Source organism: Phalacrocorax carbo, chromosome 1 (genome assembly GCF_963921805.1).
Source record: "Phalacrocorax carbo chromosome 1, bPhaCar2.1, whole genome shotgun sequence".
In the NCBI taxonomy this organism is placed as follows: domain Eukaryota; kingdom Metazoa; phylum Chordata; class Aves; order Suliformes; family Phalacrocoracidae; genus Phalacrocorax; species Phalacrocorax carbo.
The window spans coordinates 56,060,157-56,080,621 of NC_087513.1; the positions used below are offsets into that span (position 1 = coordinate 56,060,157).

Sequence of the window (20,465 nt, forward strand, 5' to 3'; positions counted from 1 at the left end):
AGATTGTTTTGATATTAGCTACTCACAATTTATGAACAAGGTGGTTTCGGAGATCCTGAGTAATGTCTTCATGCCACTGCTTTCGAATTCCGGTATTGGATGGTTGAGCTGTTGGCATGGCTCCCAAACCGGCAACGTTGGCGCTTTCACTCATCATGGGGCTTCAAAAACAGAGCAAGAATTGAGGGCAAAAGTCTAGCCCAAGCTTAGTCATGTTACAGTCATAGCTTCTTTTAGAATAATGTTAGGACAAAGTGCTAGTTCATCCATTCCCTAATCAATGGACAAACTCTGCAGAAATAGCTCCACAGACACCAAAACAATGCTGTGAAAAAGTACATGCTGTCCTACCCAAGGATTTGGGAAACTAACAAAAGCTACACAATCCAAAGGGAGAGACAGCCATCAATGGAATTTACCTCACTGTTTATGCAAGAAGTGCCATGAGATTATTAAGCACAAGGATTGCTTTTACACCTCAGTGAATAACTTGCCCCTTACTCCCACTGCAGCTCAATGTCAAGTTTGTGGTATGCCATCCTGATCAGTAAATGCACTGGAGCTTCAGATCTGCCCAGATACTAAAGCAGATAATGCCTGTAATGCTTGTAACCTCTGTGGCCTAAGGAAGTCAGTTTGCAAGTAGTGACTAAGTTAAAACGGACACCAAGACCTCTACAAAAGGTAAGAGCAAAGACATCAGAACTACAAAGATTCTTTTCCAACTATCTTTTAGCAGCATCAGTTAGTCCCTCCGAGTATAAGCATGCAATATCCTTATGTGCACCCCCTTTCCATCCCATTTGTCATGGAAATCAGCATTTGCAGCTGAACAAAACCACTGGGGTGCAAAGAATAATTCAACTTACTTTTGAGAATTCATAGTTGAATGTAACATTGAATCAGGCAGCAGACTAGGGGTTTGAACCCCTACTCCTCCATTCACTCCCACTGGATTTGCACCTACAAAACAGAATAATAAGTATTATATAATGAACAGCCCATTTACTCTGCAAAATCAGTAATTGTTCAGCAACAACAAGGGTCTAGTCTTTCAAGTACTTTGACTTTTGTGAAGGGAGTTTAATTAATCATTACTCTCTTCACCCTCCTTGTTTTACAAACTTAGAAAAAGTCTGAGGCACAACACTGGTGACCTCCAGGTGAAGCATCACACCACATTACTCTTCTGCACTTCTTCCTGAACTTCTCAACAAACAAGCAATTTCAACTTGCTGCAAACATTATGTACCAGAGTCTCTTTCTGTGACTCCCTAACTAAAGATTCAGCATCACCAACCACTTCTGTGTTTTTGTTTAGAATCAGGGTTTTTGTTTGGTTGGTTGGTTGTGGGTTTTTTTGTTGTTTCGGTTTTGTTTTGTCATTCAGGGGCTTAGGATATATATTCACAAAGGCTTCAAAAGCTTAAAACATCAGCTACCACCTACATCTGACAAAGTCCCCTCTCACCCACTCCATATTTAAGGATCCTACAACTAACCAATGTTTGTACTGAGAAGCAAAATCTGACAATGCTTTGCAAGAAAAACCTCTAGTAATTTGTTACGTACCAAAATCTGCTTTTCTGAATCGCAGCAGATTTCAGCCACCAAAAAAAAAAAGCAGCATTCTCTTCACACAGTAAAGAATACTGAAGCAAAACGCAGCATATTTCTGCCTGGAACTTCCAAATAGGTCACTTTCTGAAGTTGTGAGAGCAGCATGAAAGCCATTACCAAGCTTCACATGTATTTAGGACATCTGAATCCTACAGAATCTGTATTTCAAGCAAAATTAGGCACTGCATACTAGAGAAATCCACTGAAATTAAGTATATCAAGTCTAATACTCTACTATCACAACCAAATATTTAACATCCTTTTCATAAAGCTGCCTCCAACCTCCCTTAGTCACTTTTTTCTCCTTCCCAAATTCACCTTGACACCTGAGAGCAAGCTGATGTAGAAGACAACTGTCAACCTTTGCCTTAACTCTCCCTTTTCAACCACCTGAAACCAATATTTGTTTGGTCCACTTAGGACCGCATCTCTTCACATCAAGGCCTCACCAAATCCTGCTGTTTCTCCTGAACTAGCCCTGTTGTCATGTAGGCCATGACCTGATGATTCCTGTCTCACTTGTAATTCCCTCCCTAGCCACTTGCTCCTAATGACAAAACAACAGTCAAAAGCCTATGCTCTCTGTCCTTTCTACATTAAGCTTCAGTTCTTCACTAAGAGCTTTTCAACACCATCTCATTGGATTTTATCAGTGCTACAAGGAATGCCCTATAAGATGACACAGGCCAAACTCTGTGTGTATAAATAAATACAGACATAAATAAATAACCCCAGAACTGTTCTGCTTCAGAAAAATTGAAACATTCCTTTCAACCTTTCAAGGCCCTCACTATAACATTTTGGGGCTTCCAGAAACTCATCTCTTTGTAAAACACTAATGCACAGCAGAAAACCATATTTTAATTTAATTGTTTTAAGACTAAGCTCTCAGGACCTCCCTCCTCCCCTCCTTTTTTTAAAAAAAATGCTTTACGCACAGGAAGGCAAAGTTTTAGCAGTATACAAGTCGCATGCAACCTATGAAGATCCGTCATCTCATTAACAAGACTGCTCTACCTGACAGCCTCCTCCTGAGTAACTCAGGAGTAGCACGTCCTTTGGTGCAGAAACAGCACAAACTGCAGCCTGCAGCCAACTGCTACTTCCCTCTGCAACCTCTCCGGTGCTTCCCCAAGGCATTCCTGTGCACTCATTCCGTACACATGCTTGTCATGGGGCATTTAGACAGGATCACTACAATCCCATACAAGCTTGTGATAAATCTCTACCAGCTCATCTTTCTTCTTCTTCATTAAAAACCCCACCTCTACTTAAGCAACTTAAGCAAAGAGCTGGGGGTCAAAGATTCCTGTGATATAATCTCAAACTATCAAAATTAGATTTGATGGTTAAAGGTTACTTCATTTGACACCAGCGATAGCAAGGTTAGAATTAACCGCACTTCAAATTAAAATTCTTCTGTTGTCTTTTGTGATTTTGCAATAAGCTACCTAAACAATTTAGTTATGTGAGTCCACGTGACAGGATTCAGAAAACTCTTACTTTTTAAAACAAACATTACATATCTGACATACAACTGTAAAATGCTGCAGTCTGAGTGACAAGGAAATACACTTGAATACAGGCATTCCAATGCACGCATTTCCAATTAAAACCTCCTAAAAAGCCAAAACTTGCATTACAGTACAATTATAAAGCTACAAAACAACATTAAATAACATGCTTTGGAAAACTGGTTCTCAAAAAAAAAAACCTGTTTTCCAAGAGAAGGCATCTGGGCCTCTAATGTTCCTATTCCACTTGGTAGCTTGCTATCTCAAGTCTAAAATATTGCAACGCCATACCTTTTGCAAATTAATTAGCAGTATTAAGCTAGTAGGTTAAGAAAACTTGCGTTAAGATATAATTTGGGAATGTTGCCTGTAGTTTGTATTTTAACACTAAAAGATAAACTTACTCATAGGATTCATAGGGCGCAGACCCTGGGGTGACTGTCCTTGTTGCTGATTCTTCACTTGAGCCTGGGGCTGTGTCTGCATCTGGTTCCCTTGATAGGTCAGTCCAAGGGCTGCGTAGGCTCTCTCGATGGAGCTGGGGTCTATCTGACTGGTAGTGTTTATGCCAGGCGTTGTCTGCTGCCCCACGCCCACAGAGCCAGTATTTGCAAGTCCTACTGCAGCTCCGCCCAGCAGTGCTGGAAGAGACATACCAAGTTAATAAGGACAGCAGGAGGTAGCCAAAGGGGTCCACGAAGACAAGGAAAGAACGTAAAGACTACACCAGCTGTTCAGAACTAAAACATCCCCTTCTAGGAGCATACAGAGAAAAGGCCAGGTCTGGAAAACCCATCATGGAACAGAGAGACAAGTTTTGATCCGACCAGCCATTCCAACAACATGCTGTTTTCCCTTTAAGCTGCTGAGACAAAATCCCACTTTAAATATTTATGACACATGTTTGCTTCAAACTGAAAACAGAGGCAGACCATGTCACAGAGGCTAAAGGCAGAAGGATACGCACAGCTCTTCTGCAGCCATTGCAGTGTGCTCTTTTTTTTTTCTTAAAACAAGAAATCTCTCAGCTCACATTAGGCATGAGAAGAGCCCAAAGTAACATTATGAAAGGAGGGTGGAAAAAGAGAAAACCACCAAAACCAAAACCACCCAGAACAGGTAACATAATGACAAAAATCTTGCCGAAGATTTTGGCAGGAAGACCAAGGGGACACAAAGGAAAGGGGGAAGAAACATCTGATTGAAACAAAGGATAAAGACAGAACCAAGTATCATCAGCGCTGAAATGACACAACCTTCTGTGTGTGTGCACGTCTCCAGAACCTGGCCATGTGGAAGAGGTGGCAGTGAAAAGCCAACCATTTGAGCAAGCTATGACTTGCTCACCCTTACCACTCTCCCGCTAGGAAAATCCAACAGAATTGGAAAGCTTCCATAAACACTAGTGAGAGACAGAAAAATACTCTGACTCTAAAGCAAGAGGAAAATCATATTACATGTTCCCAGGCTCAAGAGCATCACCACTATCAGCTGGGGTGCAAGAAAGTTTAACTCCTAACATGCATTTTATGGTTTATCCTACACATAGAATTCCCCAGTAGACTTACATTGTTGATTTCTTTTGTCCCCAGCATTTTTGAGAGGCAAACATACAGGACAGTCATGTCTTGTACAATTCTTCCAGTGCGAGATGATTTGTCGGGAAGACGCGCAATGTGCCACTGAGAAAGGCAGGGAAATGAAAAACTTTTACAAACTACTGCCGGTAGCTCCACGTGGTCAACACAAACTGGGTAGGGAGCAACTATTTCTCTCAGGGTACACATCTGTATCACAGGTCAGTAAAGTATTACTTGAAAGAAGTTCAACACTAACTAGCCCTGAAAATGTAGCTAGATTTGTTCAAGTACTGTTGGCTCAACTAAAGCTTACTTGAAAGCTCTATGTTATACTCCCAAGCCTATGTCTCCCTAGCTCAAAGAATAACACTATATTCATCGGGCACACTGTACCAAACAATTGAGATACCAGCAACTGGCACAACCCACGAGCCTAGGCTACCAAAAAGGTAGCATTTTCCTTGGCTACTAGGATAGACTAAGAGTTCACCAGTGCCAGCAGCAGCTTAATTCCTGGATAGCTATTGATTGAGACTTGTTTCTTCTGTTTAAGGGAGACAGGTAGACTCCTACTTGCAGATTCCTGCTTTGTATCTACCCTTATCAGAAGGCAGCATCCAAAAGATCTTACATTGATTTACAAAGTTAAGCAAAAGATCTTCACTCATCTCTTCCTGCTATCTTGTCCCCTCTAACTTGCCCAAACTTTGAAGGCTCGTAAGTGGTGTATGATTCCCATTCTTAAGTGGGCAGATAAGTTAAACAAAATTCTACTTCCCGAGCCACCCACTAGGTCTCCTTCTCATTCTAGGAGCCCTTCTCATCCTGCAAATATTGACTATATCTATATAACCCCTCCTCCACTTACCCTGGCATGATTTGCCAGCCTGACAATGTGTCATGTGGTTCAGGACATTCTTCATGGTTCGGCAATGAGGGAGGTTGCACTGTCGCACCTCCCCATTGGCCTGTTCTCGCCGCTGACACTTGTGAGCGTGTAAGAGGAGAACTAGTTGCTGCTGAATGAGTTTGCGTTTTTCTGGATCTGCTGTCGGTGCTCCGGGTCCCATTCCTTGAGACGCTGCGGGCCCCATTCCAGCTTGCTGAACTTGGGGAGCCTGCTGCTGGCCCTAGAGAAGGTAGAAAGGAAATTCCCAGAAATAAATCTATTTTTGAGAATAATCCATTTCGCAAGTAAACAACATCATCATCGTGTTCAAAGAAGAGAAACAATTACTATGTTCTGTGATCAAGGGAATAGCCCACCGGTCTGTAGATCTGGACGACCTTATTAAATATGCCCCTTAGCAACAGTCCTGGCAATAATTCTCTTGCCAGGCACAATTTCTTCCCCATGTCACTCTCCTAGTCCTAGCTCTTGCCTTAAAGACCATCAGAACTTTGCACACGCTCACAGGTTAATTTGTGGTGCTAGACCAATCAGCAAATATGAACAGCACTTAGAACTCAAATCTTATTTTGGAGGCTAGAAAGTTGCATCCACAATTCTTGCATTAATGGAAGAAAGCACCTTTTAGAGTGAATAGAGGTTTCCCTGTATTTCAGTATAAGGTGCCTCAATTTGACTGTTCCTAGAAAAGGAGAATGAAGGGGAAGTTCTGGGAACCTTCTTCTAACGGGGAACTTGCATGTAGGCACTCAAAACAAGCATCTCCTAGTCTTTGCTAGAGCTGAAGCACAACTTCAGGATAATACATGCTACAGATCTAATGTCAAGTATGACAACATCTAGTACTTCTTCTGTTCTTCTGTTTATTTCTTCAGACAACTTTGTATTTCTTCTAGGTAACATTTGAGAAGTACTCAGCAAAGAAGAGAGACTCAGGAACTCTATGTTGCTTGTATCACTTCAGTTCAACATCCTTCAGTTTCTAACAGACTCTTCACAGAGGGTTTTAGAGGGTGTTTCAAGAGGTCTCCAGTTTTTGAGCTCAGCCACCTGCATTCCTACACCCCAGTTCTCCTGTAGCTCTTCAATACTAGTATTAACCTTTCATTTTACAGTGAGACTTCACCAATTACTCAGTCCCCTCAGGGTTTGTACATGTTCCAATATGGCCATAACTGCCTTGTTCACAGCCTGTCATTCTAAACAACAACTGAACTGAGATAGCAACTTGTCGTTCCTAGGTTCAGCTGGGTAGCAGTTCAACTTCAAAAGAGTTAGATACTCTGCATTGAACACAAGGCTTGACGGGCAGAGTTCTGAACAGCAAGTTTTGGCTGCTTCTTTATTAGTTCATACAACCAACTGGTTTGCTGGATTTCCAATATTTCATGCTCAACTTAAACATTAAATAAAATTCACAGGACTGAGCTCTTCTTAATTCAAAGGTATGAAAGCTACCTGAAGATGGTTTTTCAGCAACAGTTACTAAGATCAAGAGACCGATCCTCCCAGGCGATATGGGGTGTGTGTAGAATTTGAAGCAGGGAGAAACACAAGCTATATTCAGAGATGTCAACTAGTTTCCCAAATAAAGAAAAAAACATATATGTAGGGGGAAAAAAGGAAGGACATGTTGCATGTCATACCCCTAACCAATTTAAGCTTCTAAAATAATGAGGCAAACACATTCAACCACCAGTGTTAAGCTCAAGCTAGGAAACCTAGTATTAAGGCCTGCCATTTATAAGCTCGGGCCATTCACTTTTTGGCCATCCACTTTTCCCACCACTCTTACTTCCTCTTTCCTTAAGTTCTGCTGAAAAAAATTTGGGGGGAAGGGGTAAGCAACAGTGCTACTACAAAAACAACCGCCAGGGAGCCTCCAGCATCAGGACAGTTGTGTGTGTTCATGTAATTCAGAACATGAACGAACACTCAACTGGGGCTTCTACACCTTATCGTAGGTAATACCTGTTTGAGAAGAGATAATTCTCTCTCCCAGAAGTATCAGTGACTACAAGCAGGAAAACAATCCTCAAGACAAAGCTACACCGAGGAGAAGGGGCCAATACAGTAACCACAAGAGAAGGGATGGGAGAGGGGAGTAGAGGTGTCCAAACAGGTGGCAAAACTCACTTCAGTCAAGAAGCTCCATTTAATTTTCACTGATAACAGGGTTTGAAGGGTGAAGAATGGAGGTGCAGCTTATTAACAGAAAAAGCACAACTCAGCCCTGTCCTTCATATCAGCCTTTTCAGGAGCTGAAGCAAGTGCATTATGTGTGGATTCAGAGCATACATTCACACTGGGTACAACAGCGGCAAAAACTTGGAACATAGCAACACCAAAGCATATTGCTTCATTCTGGTCTACTACATTTTCTGCAGACACCTTTCATTCTACTTACCATGTTAGGCATTCCTGCCCCAGGAACTGGCTTCTTGTCCATTGGAAACTGTGGTAAGCTATTCTGCAGTCCAGCTTTATTCTGCATCTGAGGCCCAAGTCCACTGGCTCCAATCTGCTGCCCAGTATTCTGACTGTATGGCTGGCCATAAGGGTTGGGATTGCTCATCATTCCCATCTAGGAAATAAAATGGTAGAGATGTTCAAGTAATATAGCTTAAGCTTACAGTGTAAAAGGCAAAGGAATACTTCAGAGAAGCAAGAATGATCACAGCCATGAACCAGCTGCAATGAGATACTGATCCACATGCTTCCCCTCCTCCCTTATGTGCATGTATTTACCCATCACACAACATTAACTCCTCAACCAGACAGTTCATATCAACAGAGTGAGACCAGCTTACCAACCTCTGAGGTCAGACCAGTCAGAATTGGCCTGATTATTTCTTTATAAAATATCTTGGTCAACAGGTTCTCATTTCAGCTTTCCCAGTCACAGATTTGTACCATGGACTACATAGCTCACAATTCTGGAAGAATTTTTCGGCTCTCTGCATCTGTGGCAGACTCCAAATAAAGACAAATACCACCTTCATTCATATCAGCAGGGTTTAGCCCAAAAACCTCCTACCCAACTGTCAGCCCTCCCACAGCTCTTCTCTAGACAGCCGTAACAATGCATGTCTGCATTTTCAGTACACAACTGTTTTAAATTTAAGAATACACCACAGGCATAGGTAACACCACACACAATCACAGTAACTCATTTGCAGTGAGCAGTACTAGAGGTCAAAGGAGATGGTAGGAAGGAACTCTGCAAACAAAACAAAGCTAGTGAACCATTCATCCACAGGGGAGGTAGATACATATTTCACACAAGCTATATGCTCCTTTCTGTAATATGCGTCACCTATATACATATCCAACTCTTCTAGCATACCAGAATATATAATTTTTTAACCTTAGAATGCCCTAGAATCTAAAGAACAGTCAGGATTAATCTTGCCAAGAAAAGTTTTTGTCCTCTGACATTTTTCTTCCCATTCCTTGCATTCTCATCTATTTTTTTTTAATGGGAAATTTGGCGTTTTAAGACCAAAACAACTAGCCATAGAGGACCAGGAAAACTGGAGATCTTTGTTAAAACTACCAAGCTCTCGCCATTACTCAAGACAGGATCTTAGAGGAGCTACAACTCATAGCAATAAAGGCACAAAAATACTTCAAAACACCTGTATTATTTCAAGTCACTCTAGCATTTGATTAGACAGTGTTCACTCTCCTTGATCCTTTTTGGTTCAAGCTTGGGCATCTTCCTGCATCCAAAAAAGTTCATACATGCTCCTATAACAGGTTTGCTTCCAATCACTCCCACATTTATTCTCAAAGCATCCTCCCCTAGTAGGAACACCTTGTTTCTGCTCCTTACCAAGCTTCTCCAACCTGCACAGGGAAATAACCTACATGGCCAGATATTACCTGTCAGTAGTGTATCACTTTCCTTTTTCAGGTTGTAACATCTGCCAATCATTATTATAGCCTCCAGTTTGCATTTACAAAACACAGCAGGATCAAACCCAAGCTACTAGAAAAGGAGCACAAAACTCAAGAAAGAACCTGCCACTTTAGACATCTGATATGTACAAGTAAATTCCCTTGAGGACAGCCCCCCTGCCCCAGCAATAACCATAATCACACAGCAGTAATTCATTAGAGAGCAACGAAAACAGTCTCTATGCATAGCAGATAAACAAGTTATGCAATGATCAGGCAAAACTAAAAAGCTTCCTTTCCTCTGTCTCCTTTGGCACCACCCCTGCCGTGTCTCAACTATGATGAATATGCATATGGTGACCAATGAGGCAGCTGCTGCCAAAAACAGAACAGGTAGCACTCAAACCCTTCCTCCCTCTCCCTCAGAAGACTAACAAAATCTTATGTGCAAGCTGAGCAGAAGGGAAAAGGAAAAGAAAAACATAAGGAGTCAAACACATTTTCAGGACTCTTCCCCATCATCATTACTGCCTCAAATTGACCAACAGGTTCAAGATTCAGTGAAGAACTGACAGTGGGAATTATTTCTTTAAGAAAACAAGATACGTTTTTCCTGTAAGACAGCCTGATCCTTTTGGCTCCAAAAAGGATTTTGAAAACAGGTACATCCCCAAAACCAAAAATTTCTAAGCAAAGTTTTCAAGTTCATTAACAGTCATAGCTCCCAAGGTTAGCTGACACCTGAGAGTACACTAAAGCACTGTGTTGACCATCACTAACACTGCCCCGTATGATTGCTGCAACTTAGGCTGCCATGATAGCAGCATTTGAAAAAGACCTAACCAACCAATTCAGAATTCAAGGCTGAAGGCACATACACCGTGGCATCACAGGGAGAAATCAAGATGCCCAACTCAGACAACTGGGCCATTCACACACTGATACCAAAGGATTCTGAGTAACTGTGGCCTGAGCACTGCAGGAGGAGAAACCCAAACCTAGACTGAAAAAAGCATCTTTGCTATGTCACCCAAAATGGAAGCTTTCTGATGAAACTCAGGAATGAGGTTTGACCATGCCAGTCAACCTTTATATCTGCAACACAGCTGGACACAAATCTACGTGAAGCATCTGGCTTTTTCAAATGCAGTAATCAAGTTGGCCCAGAACAATATTTTCATTGGCACTGTTTGGGGTGCAAAACCAGCCCCCTCAAACAAGGCTGCATCCATGGCAGAAACTCAGGGCTGTATTCTCCCTTGGGCTGAGGACCATCATCTACCTCACTGAGGGGACTTCCTCCACCCTGCTGTATGCAGGGACCTGGCAGCAGATGACTACATGCCCAGCTCAGACCAGCTGCTCCCAACAGGGGTAATCCTCAGATCCCTGTCTCAGCCTACAGGAGAGGCAAAGACCAGATAAGCACAGGCTAGGCTGGAGAGCAAGTTGCCAAACTGACTCTGAAACCCCCACACTCAAGCAACACCTAAGAAGGATGCTAAAAAACAAATGCCACAAGATCTCCTGGAACAAATCAGCAGACATCACTTGGTCCATGTGAGACTGACACCTGCCAGATCCACAGCTGAACCTCACCGCAATGCCACCCAGTCCTGCTGTCACACACCCGCTAACCTGACACCAACAATCTGCATGCAATTCTAGACTGAGTCAAGAGGAGCGTCATTTGGAAGATTCTTCACCTAGCACAAGGTGGCCTTGTGACCCTAGCACAAGAAGCAGGAGCATGCTCATGTCATTTGCTGTAACATGTTGTGAAACGTGAATAAAAGAAAACAAACAGGAAGAAATGGGTGACCTCATGACTACAGAAGGAAGATAAAATTCTACAGGATTATTTTTATCAGTAGGAAACAACCGGAAAGACTGACATATAGTTCATCATATTAATGATCTCTTGGGAGTGAGGGGGTAGATAAACAATCTGCAGATGAACCAGTCAAAGAAAGGTGGTGTTAGTTCCACTGCACGAGACAAGTACAAGGCTTCATCTGCAATACCATCAAAAACATATGTGGTCAAATCATAGCTATAAGTCAATGAGTGCAACCTCTACTAACTCCTTCCTGGCCACCACCTCCTTCCACTGCCCCTCCCATTTCTCTTATCCATCCCATCTATTGTTTTTCTTTCTCTCCTCACCTCACAGCCTCAACTTACTTTCATCACATATGCAAGGACTTGCACACAAGGAAGAGCGGACAAGAAATCCACATCACAGTAAAGGAGAACAGGAGGAAGAAACAAGCAGAAGATGATGATGCATGTCTAATAGACAGCGAAGGTCATCTCAAATGGTTATACCTTCTACATATTCACTTGAAAACAACTTCACTTTCCTGCCTCTAATGGAAGCAGGGGCTGTCATTACCAGACTGGTGGAAGATGTGCACCTCTCTCCACGTAAAGGGCATGGATGACATGAACTCAGGAAATATCCTCATTCACAGCACAAGCATGAGCAGCAGCAGAGTGGGCTGTTCAGACCCTCCCCCATCTCAGAACAGCAACTACAGAAGTGGAGGAACTTTCCCACACTTTTATTCTAACAGCATGACACACATGCATGTTCACTTTGGAAGAAGGTCAAGTAACTAACTCTGCTTCTAGTTTTATTGTGAACACCAGAGAGTACAAATTGAGGTGGAATACCTGGTACAGCTATGCACATAGACATTACAATACTCCACTGTTTCTTTATAAAAACAGAATGGCTTCACTGACAGTCTAATATATGAAAGACAACTAAATATCAGCAATAGCATTGACCAATTACCAGTTTAATATTTGCAAAGATAAATTTAAGCATGGAGAAGAAATAGAATTATGTTTTAATAATGTTCCTCCAAATAATCCAACATTTGCAGTATCAGCTATGTGTATCTATCAGAGTAACTGCAGTGCATGCACTAGTTTAAGACCACACTGATGGTATTGAGTATCTTTCCATATTCACATGTTCACTAATAGAAGTTAATTAACTTTCATGAAACTGGAAAGTTAATTTTATTAAGTTGCAGCTGGCTCTTTAAAAACAAGAGTTTATCATTGATAAATTGTACATCATTTTCTAGTGCCATTTTACTACACTGGTAGAGCATTACTGGGCCCAGACATAACGAACTTAAAATTTTGCCAGTGGTATCTGCTGCATTCTTTGAGGACTATTATCGATCATTATTCTTTGCACTTGACTGCATTATGTTTTAAGATACCTATTGCAAGACACTAGCATTATTTCACTGCCATCTGTGCAAGACACTCCCCTACCCACCCCAGAAACTCAAGGCAAATCTTTACTGCTCCATTTCTCCCTCAAACACACATATTCATCCCTTACACTGGGATAAGGTAAGAAATTATTTTTTCACCTAGTTCAAAGAAAAAGAAAAGGACCAGAACAGGCAACTACACTTTTTATGGATTAATACTTCATCATATGGTACACTTGGTACCACAGTCTAAACAGCATGGATATACCTACCTGTTGAACCAAACAGCTATTGAAAATAAGGCAATCAAGAACACTGACCTTCCACCTAAAATGTGTTACTGAACATGCTAACACTAAGGAACATCAGGCGCTTTTATTAAATTTTACAGTTTGAGGGTGACATCTTCAACCTCTCTGCAACTTTGAACAGGACTTTAAGTAAAACAAGAAATGTCAGAATAAAGGAAGTTATGGAGATTCTGAAGAACAATATTTGTCTTTGTAAAATACTGCCATCAATTCTTAACAGGGTTTAAATTGATAAAACCAGGTGTATCCGTTATAATAGGAGAGAACCCTGTATATACTCAAACAGTAAGCCAAATGGCAAAGAATTGCTCCTGGAGCTCTAAATATTTCAAGTGATTTCACATGCAAGTGAAATACATAGCAGAGGCAGTAGTAATGCCCTTATTAATCTGAACCACCTTCACACCCATTTCATTACTTGAGTAACAGAACATTTCTTGAATCCATGGGAGATGAGATCTAAATGACCTGAAGGCCAGGTGAACTTAGTCACTTTGTGATAAAGCACTGCTATCAGAGAAATACATACACCAGCTTATACATAAAATACCCTCCTCCTCCCCTAATAAGAGGCTGGACAACAAGATCGAAACTGGGCACTCTTGACAGAACCCAGTGGAACAAAAAACTGAAGGTTTTAACTAGGTATCATTCCAAATGAAGAATGATTCAAAAAACAGGAAACGTTAATTTGTTCTTAACATACTATACAGCTTGAATTCACTGTTTCCTTTCAAATTAATCAAAGCTGTAAAACTATCTAGTGAAACAAAAAGCCTGAAAAATGCTTAAACACTGAAAGAATCAAAGCATTACAAAACAATTCCCAACACTATTTTAAAGAGTAACCGGCATGTCTTTTGTCCTCATAACTTGCACACAACCAAGCACATAGAAAACAAAAAGCTATTCAAGAAAGACTTGTTACAATTCCTTTCTCCTCCAAACTTTAAACAGTTCCTTTCAGGCTAGACTTTCACAGGCATTTTTAAACTGGTACTGTCACCAAAGCAGGGTCCACACCCTTCTCTGACTGGCAACATCAACTCCTTTAATATGTCCCCTCCCTAGTGTCAGCACTAGCTTTCCAAATTATGAGTATAAATTGGACAAGAAAAACAATTCAAATAAAAGCCTTTCCCCCCCCCCCCTTTTTTTTTTTTTAAAGTAAGCATTTGAGTTTCAAGCCTGGATTAGTTCCTCAACACAGCCTGTCATGCAACTGTCACAGAGATGGCATGCAGACAGAATTGCTTCTTTCTATGTCAGTGTCTGCTTACATCCTACATAAAACTACAACATTAGACCACAGGATGTAAGTGGCAGGTTATGACAGTCCAGGTTGATGTATACCAGGTGACCCCAAACCATTTGCATTGACATTTGGGATTGAGCCCTAAAAAGTAACACGCACAACTAGAAAAGTTGGGAAGTACATGGCTAATGTGTAAAGCAAGCGTTCCACTCCACTGCTAGCCAATGTTTTGAGAGGAGGAGGAGAGGAAGAACACACTTGAGTAACTCCACAGGACAACAGAACAAAGCAGAAATGTAACTAATTTTGCTTTCCAAAATAACTAACCACTCAGAGCTCATCTTCACTGTTAGAAGAGCATAACATCCTCCCTCCCAATTAGTTAACATCACAGGAAACCTAAGCTATTCCCTTGTACAAATGACTGCAGTCAACACACCAAGGCAACCCTCCCTCCCGTCACCTCCTAAAGGGTCTGACTTTGGCAAGCTAACACAATGAAGTTCCACACCACCAGTGTCTGGCCTATTTTTTCTCCTACTGAAGGACAGCTCCTGGATAATGCACATTTTTTGCAGCGATGAAGGAAGCCTACAGAAGTTGTTACACAAACTCCCACGTTAACTGCAACACAGACCCTAAATTTACCAATTAAAAAAACTGGCTTTTAAAAACAACTGCTTAGGGTCCTCTGTTTTTATCTACTTTTTGAAGATTGGTAGGTGGGAAAAACAAAAGCAGATGGGTGAAGAGATAAAATGGTCAGAAATTACTGTTGTCAGATTTTGCTAACTCCACTGCATGAAGTGAAACGCAGGCTCCCTGCCAACAACCAAACCAATTGAAGACATTCTGGAATTTCAGCCTCCATTTCAGACTGTTCTTTCTCATCCGGCAGTTTCAACCCGTTTACGAGGGCTATACCCACTTTACTTACACTAAATGTCTCAAGATTTTTTTATCAGCAACTAAAGAACTCTAAGGTTTTTTTTTAACCAGTCTGGGACTATGAACTAAAACCCAGAAGTTATCACGTATTTGGTCTGAACATTCCCAAAAGCACAAAATGTTCTTACTTTATATGTACAGCACATTTCAGGATTTAAGCAAGGAAGACAATTTAATTTTGGACTACCTCAGCCAAAAGCTTGATTTTGTGTCCTTTCTTTAATTCTCCTAGATAAATGAGATTATAATTCATAACCCCACTTTAGCTCTGGTAAGTAAGGATTAAGAAGTTGCATCTCACCCAAATACCCAATACATCATTTTTTCACCTCTGATTACAGCATTCTGAAGAGCAAAATTTTTTGTACAGCAAAGTAATAACAAATGAGACATTATATAATTCCAATACAAGAATACTTCTAAGTAGTTACATATTTCTTGCCAAACAGCATACACGTTTTCTGCCGTAGCAATCAAACTTTGCAACAACTTTCCTATCAGGCAAAAACATCTGAATTGACCAGACCACAAAATCAACTCATTACTACACGTAAATATATCAGAACCATTGTTAGCAGCACACTGAGCTTAAGCAAATAGTTAAGATCAAATAACTTCATAATAATGTTCATAATAATGTTCACAAGACACCAAAATAATTTTACTTAATACACTGAAGTATAGTAAAACCATTAATACAGAACATAATTTTCCTTTATGTTTCCAATACATTTATAGATTATGTTACTTATCATTCCAAGCCCTCCAAGTGGATTGACTTTAGGCATCCCAGGATGGATCTAAGCAGGTATTGCAAAGCACCTTAAGACAATATTTCTCCTCACTAGCCAAGAAACAAAATACCCATCTAAAGTGAATGGAAATATGCAAGTATGTTCTAGGCTTTTGACCAAAACACTAAAAACTTGAGAAGAAAAACTCAACTGGCTCCCTACTCTAAAAACCTAATTGTGCATGATGAAAATTTTAGACATCTCCTTGTAACTTAAACCACTAGGTCTTCTCTCCCCTTTTCAGAGTGACCCACAACAACTTTCTTCCAAAATCCTAAATTACAAAAGCACATCTATTTCCCCCTCCATATAAAATGGGGCTTTTTTTCAGCTTTCCGGTTTACTCTCCTATACACAAAACCTTTCTAAATTTAAAACTAGAACCGGGTTGGACTAGCAGCCTTTAAGAATCCAACACTTGTCTTCAGGTGTTTACACAAGCATTCTTTCTGCACCAATAACTCAAATATTTTTTTCTTAACAGGGTCAATGTATGTCTTAGCACACACAATGTATCAGTCCATTCAAACCTGTTTGTGCCTCTTCTCACATGCTACAGCATAAACAAATACTGGTCTCAGACAACAAATACCCTCACTAAGGGTCACACATTAAAAAAAAGCACCACAACATCTAAACAGCCCTGATGGATTTCCATCACACTCAATACCAGCATCATATTAGATGGGAAGATACGTTTGTACAAAGCATAAAACAGAATAAAATACAATCAAGTTACTTTCAATGTTGTTGATAATCTCTATTGCCACAAAATTTCTAAAACAGGCTTTTCAATCTAGCAATTGTCTTGCTTGTTGGCCAAGACTCAATTTTCACCTCCCATGACTGCTACCAATTCCACTTTAGCAGCATATAAACTATTTACACATGATCCAGGACTCTTAAAAGAAAAAAAAATCCTATTCTATAGAACCCATACAGCAGAGGAATACATCTTACAAAACAAAGTCAAATAAGAAGAAAGAAGGTAATAAAGTCAAGCGTGGCTTGTCTTACCTTGTTCATGGCTCCAGGCTGTGGCCCTCTCAGTCCAGCCTGTCCTCCCATCTGTGGAGAGCCTTGTTGCAGTGTCTCAGCCAACAAGTTACCAGCACTACCCATGCCTGGGTTTGGGTACGGCATATTAGGTCGCCCTCTGCCTGCTCCAATTGAACCATTCATGACTTGCCCCTGCATCATCCCCTGTCCGTTGCCTGCTGCCAACATCCCAGGATTCATGCCAGCATTCATCCCTGTGTTCATTCCCATGCCAGGCTGATTAACTGGACTGTTTACTGTTGGCATCATTCCTGCAGTGGATTGGGCTGAAGGACCCTGGTTTGGTCCACTTGCACCCATCGCCATATTGGGAGAAGTCAACCCAGCCTGCGCCATGGGGCTTTTCACCATGCTGTTTAACATTCCCATTCCAGGACTGTTTTGTTGGGTTTGACTGGCCATGCCCTGGCCAGGGCCACCAACCCCCATATTGAGATTTGGGGAGCTACCAGCCCGTAAAAGTTCAGACAGCTGCTTGTGTTTAGAAGCAGCATCTTGTGCCAGGCCAAGGCTGGTCTGCAGCTGATTAATGTCACCACCATTGGTGAGTCCCAGTTCTGTGGAGCTGATCAGTTCATCTGGCAAGTCATGTTCCAGGTCAAAGAGCGATCCAAAATCTGAAAAACAAATTTATACAAGGTCAGAGCAATCAGTAGTGTCTTGAAGAAAAATCTTGTCCATTGTTTTTTTTTTTTATCTGAAGTAACTAGCAAAACTTCACTTCCTATGTACCAGCAAAATTCCCGTAACTGTCATTACTGAAAACTATCCAATTTGTTGTGATAAAACCAGTTTCTAACTTTACAGAGTCTAAACTAGAGAAGACCATTCTACTTCACTTTCCTACAACAGTGTTTTGAAAGATCACTGGGCATCTCAGGCTATGATCTCCAAACTTGAGAAATTTGACAAGGAAGGAAAGGAAAAAAGGTATTAAAAAGTCCCACAGAGTTAGCTAATGGAATTAGACAACAATTATTACAAAGAAGTAAAACGTTGATGGAAAAGCACTGCCTTTAATTTTTAACTTCCACTGAACTCTGTCACTTTTGGAACAGACATAACTAATATAATATAGTTTCCATAAAATGTTTATTATTTATAAAGTAATAAATAGAGGTTTGGCTGTGGGGTTTGGGTTTGTTGAGTTTTTTGTTGTTGGGTGTTTGTTTGGGGTTTTTTTTGTGTTTTTTGTTTTTTTTTTTTTTTCTTTTTAAATCTTCCACATCCAGTTATTCCCAGCACAGAATTGCAAAATTCCACTGAACTTCACTGGACAGCAGTATTGTCCCACAACAAACACTGTCAGAAAACAAGCAAAGTAACCATCCTGGCCACAAAGCTGTGAAAAAACACTAAGATGAAAAAGTCAAACTCACATCTCAAGAGCCCATGCAAAGCAATCCCCAAGGTAACCAAGTTAAGAAATATTACTATTTGGGATATATAGATATAAGAATATTACACAGTACCCAAAATCAATTTGCTCAAGAAAACAAGTTCTTAGGTCTGCAGAAGCAGCTTGCACCTTGATCTGTATAGCTAATTTATGGTAGTTAAAAATAACTATAAAGTTTATGGCTAAAAGCTGAGCCACTGTGTGACGTAGCTATGCGCAGCTAGGCCATAAAGCTTAGCTTTGGAATCTGAGGATACCTAGTAAAGGGAGGGGTTTTTATTGTTGACTATTGGAACATTTCAGCACCACTTCTGCCAGAAAGGTCATGGATGGTCTGTAGGAAGTATTTTTAAAAACTTCAGATCTAGACAATGACCTAAAATACTACTCATTATCTCAGCGACTGCATTTAAAAGGAAATGCCAATTACACTGAATTCTAGAGAGGCTGGCAAGATTACTTGATTCAAATATTAATGGAAAAAGACTACAGTTAAACAGAACATAAGTCAAAGCTCAGTGTTAGAAATCTGTTCAAAATGTTTCATGATACCATAACCAAACTACCAAATTCCAGTACTAACAGACTTTCTACAGCTTCACAACTTATCACAGATAAGATCATTACTTTAAGAATTCTGAAAATATGGTACGAGGTTGGCAAGAATGCAGGTATACCACAACAGAGGACACTTTATAACTCCATTTATATATTCTTCATTACTGCAAAGCACACCAGAGACAGAATGAAAGTTTCCACTAAACAACTACCTTTTAAACAATTAAAATCAGATAGCCCATTCTTCATGAATGGAAATCTCGTGATAAAAGTTATGCTTTGCAACACGTACTAAGGACTGATCTTCCATTTGCATCACTGGTATTCTTCAGCATGGCTGATATTTTTGAAGATTCAGAAGCGAAGGAAGAATCAGAGGAATAAAGCTTTGTCCAAGTTCTCCATTTAAAACGATTGCTTTAGAGTTTTCTGTCAGTAGACTTAACACCCCACCCCCTCCAAAAAAACCCTTACAATATTCAGCGGTTAGCTTAACAATTAAGTATTGATGAACACAGGAGGAGTTGCAGTGGAAGAGACCCTCAAATTAGAAAGGAGATGAAGGAAATGGAGAAAGCAATAAAAAAAATACATGACAGATTAAAATAGCTTCAACAGGCATCTTAAGATGCCTGTTAGGACACTTAACAGGCAAATGTTGAAGCACTACATCCATAAAACACTCTGGCTAATAACCTGACTAACAGCCCATGACTGAGGACAGAGTAAAAAGTATGATCAGTAACTCACAAGTTGTCTGCTGTCCAGAAAAAAAATTCTCCTTAATGATGAACACACAAAACTGAAAACTAAAGTGTCTGGGAAGAACATGAGCCAGTACAAACCCTGTACCTACAACATAACCATAATGGCAGCATACAGGAACCTCCCATCAGCAAACTGGGAAACAGCTGTTGAGGCAGAGACATCCACACAGTTCAAAGGCCAGTTTTGTGACTGACTGTAGCGGGGGGTGGGGGGGGAGGGAGAGGAAGGAATGCTGCTCTTGAAAAGACACAGCTTCCAGGACAGGGCAAGTCCCAAAACAAAAATCCCACTTCACTTTTCTTGAGATCAGACCACTGCATATTAAGCCTTTCACAAAACCACCTGGAAAGTGATCAGTAAATGTCTAACTACGAAGAACTAATTTGTTTTTCAAACCACCACAGAATATTTTCTCAGGAAGACCCATTTAGATTATTTCAGACAACACTGCAAAGGAGCAGTGCAATTCTTGTTTTGAGAGACAAAGATTTGCTCATCTTTCTTCACAAGAAAATATTATTCTGGTTCACTGAAGACAATTCTTTTTGAAATTCCCTTCCTCATAAACGAGAAGATAATTCCAGCTTTAAGACTTACTTGCTCATATCCAACT

At 40.6% G+C, this 20,465-nt stretch overlaps 1 protein-coding gene across 1 annotated transcript in view; it reads right to left on the reverse strand.

Annotated features, from left to right (window-relative positions):
- Positions 1-20,465, reverse strand: part of EP300 (E1A binding protein p300) — a 64,615-nt gene that overhangs the window by 32,272 nt on the left and 11,878 nt on the right. The window contains exons 2-8 of the mRNA XM_064453664.1: positions 17,086-17,744; positions 8,032-8,208; positions 5,583-5,844; positions 4,703-4,816; positions 3,539-3,775; positions 870-963; positions 27-161 (exon numbers count right to left, since the gene is read on the reverse strand). Of these exons, the coding sequence (XP_064309734.1) occupies positions 27-161; positions 870-963; positions 3,539-3,775; positions 4,703-4,816; positions 5,583-5,844; positions 8,032-8,208; positions 17,086-17,744 (1,678 nt within the window). The remainder of the gene's footprint in view (positions 1-26; positions 162-869; positions 964-3,538; positions 3,776-4,702; positions 4,817-5,582; positions 5,845-8,031; positions 8,209-17,085; positions 17,745-20,465) is intronic.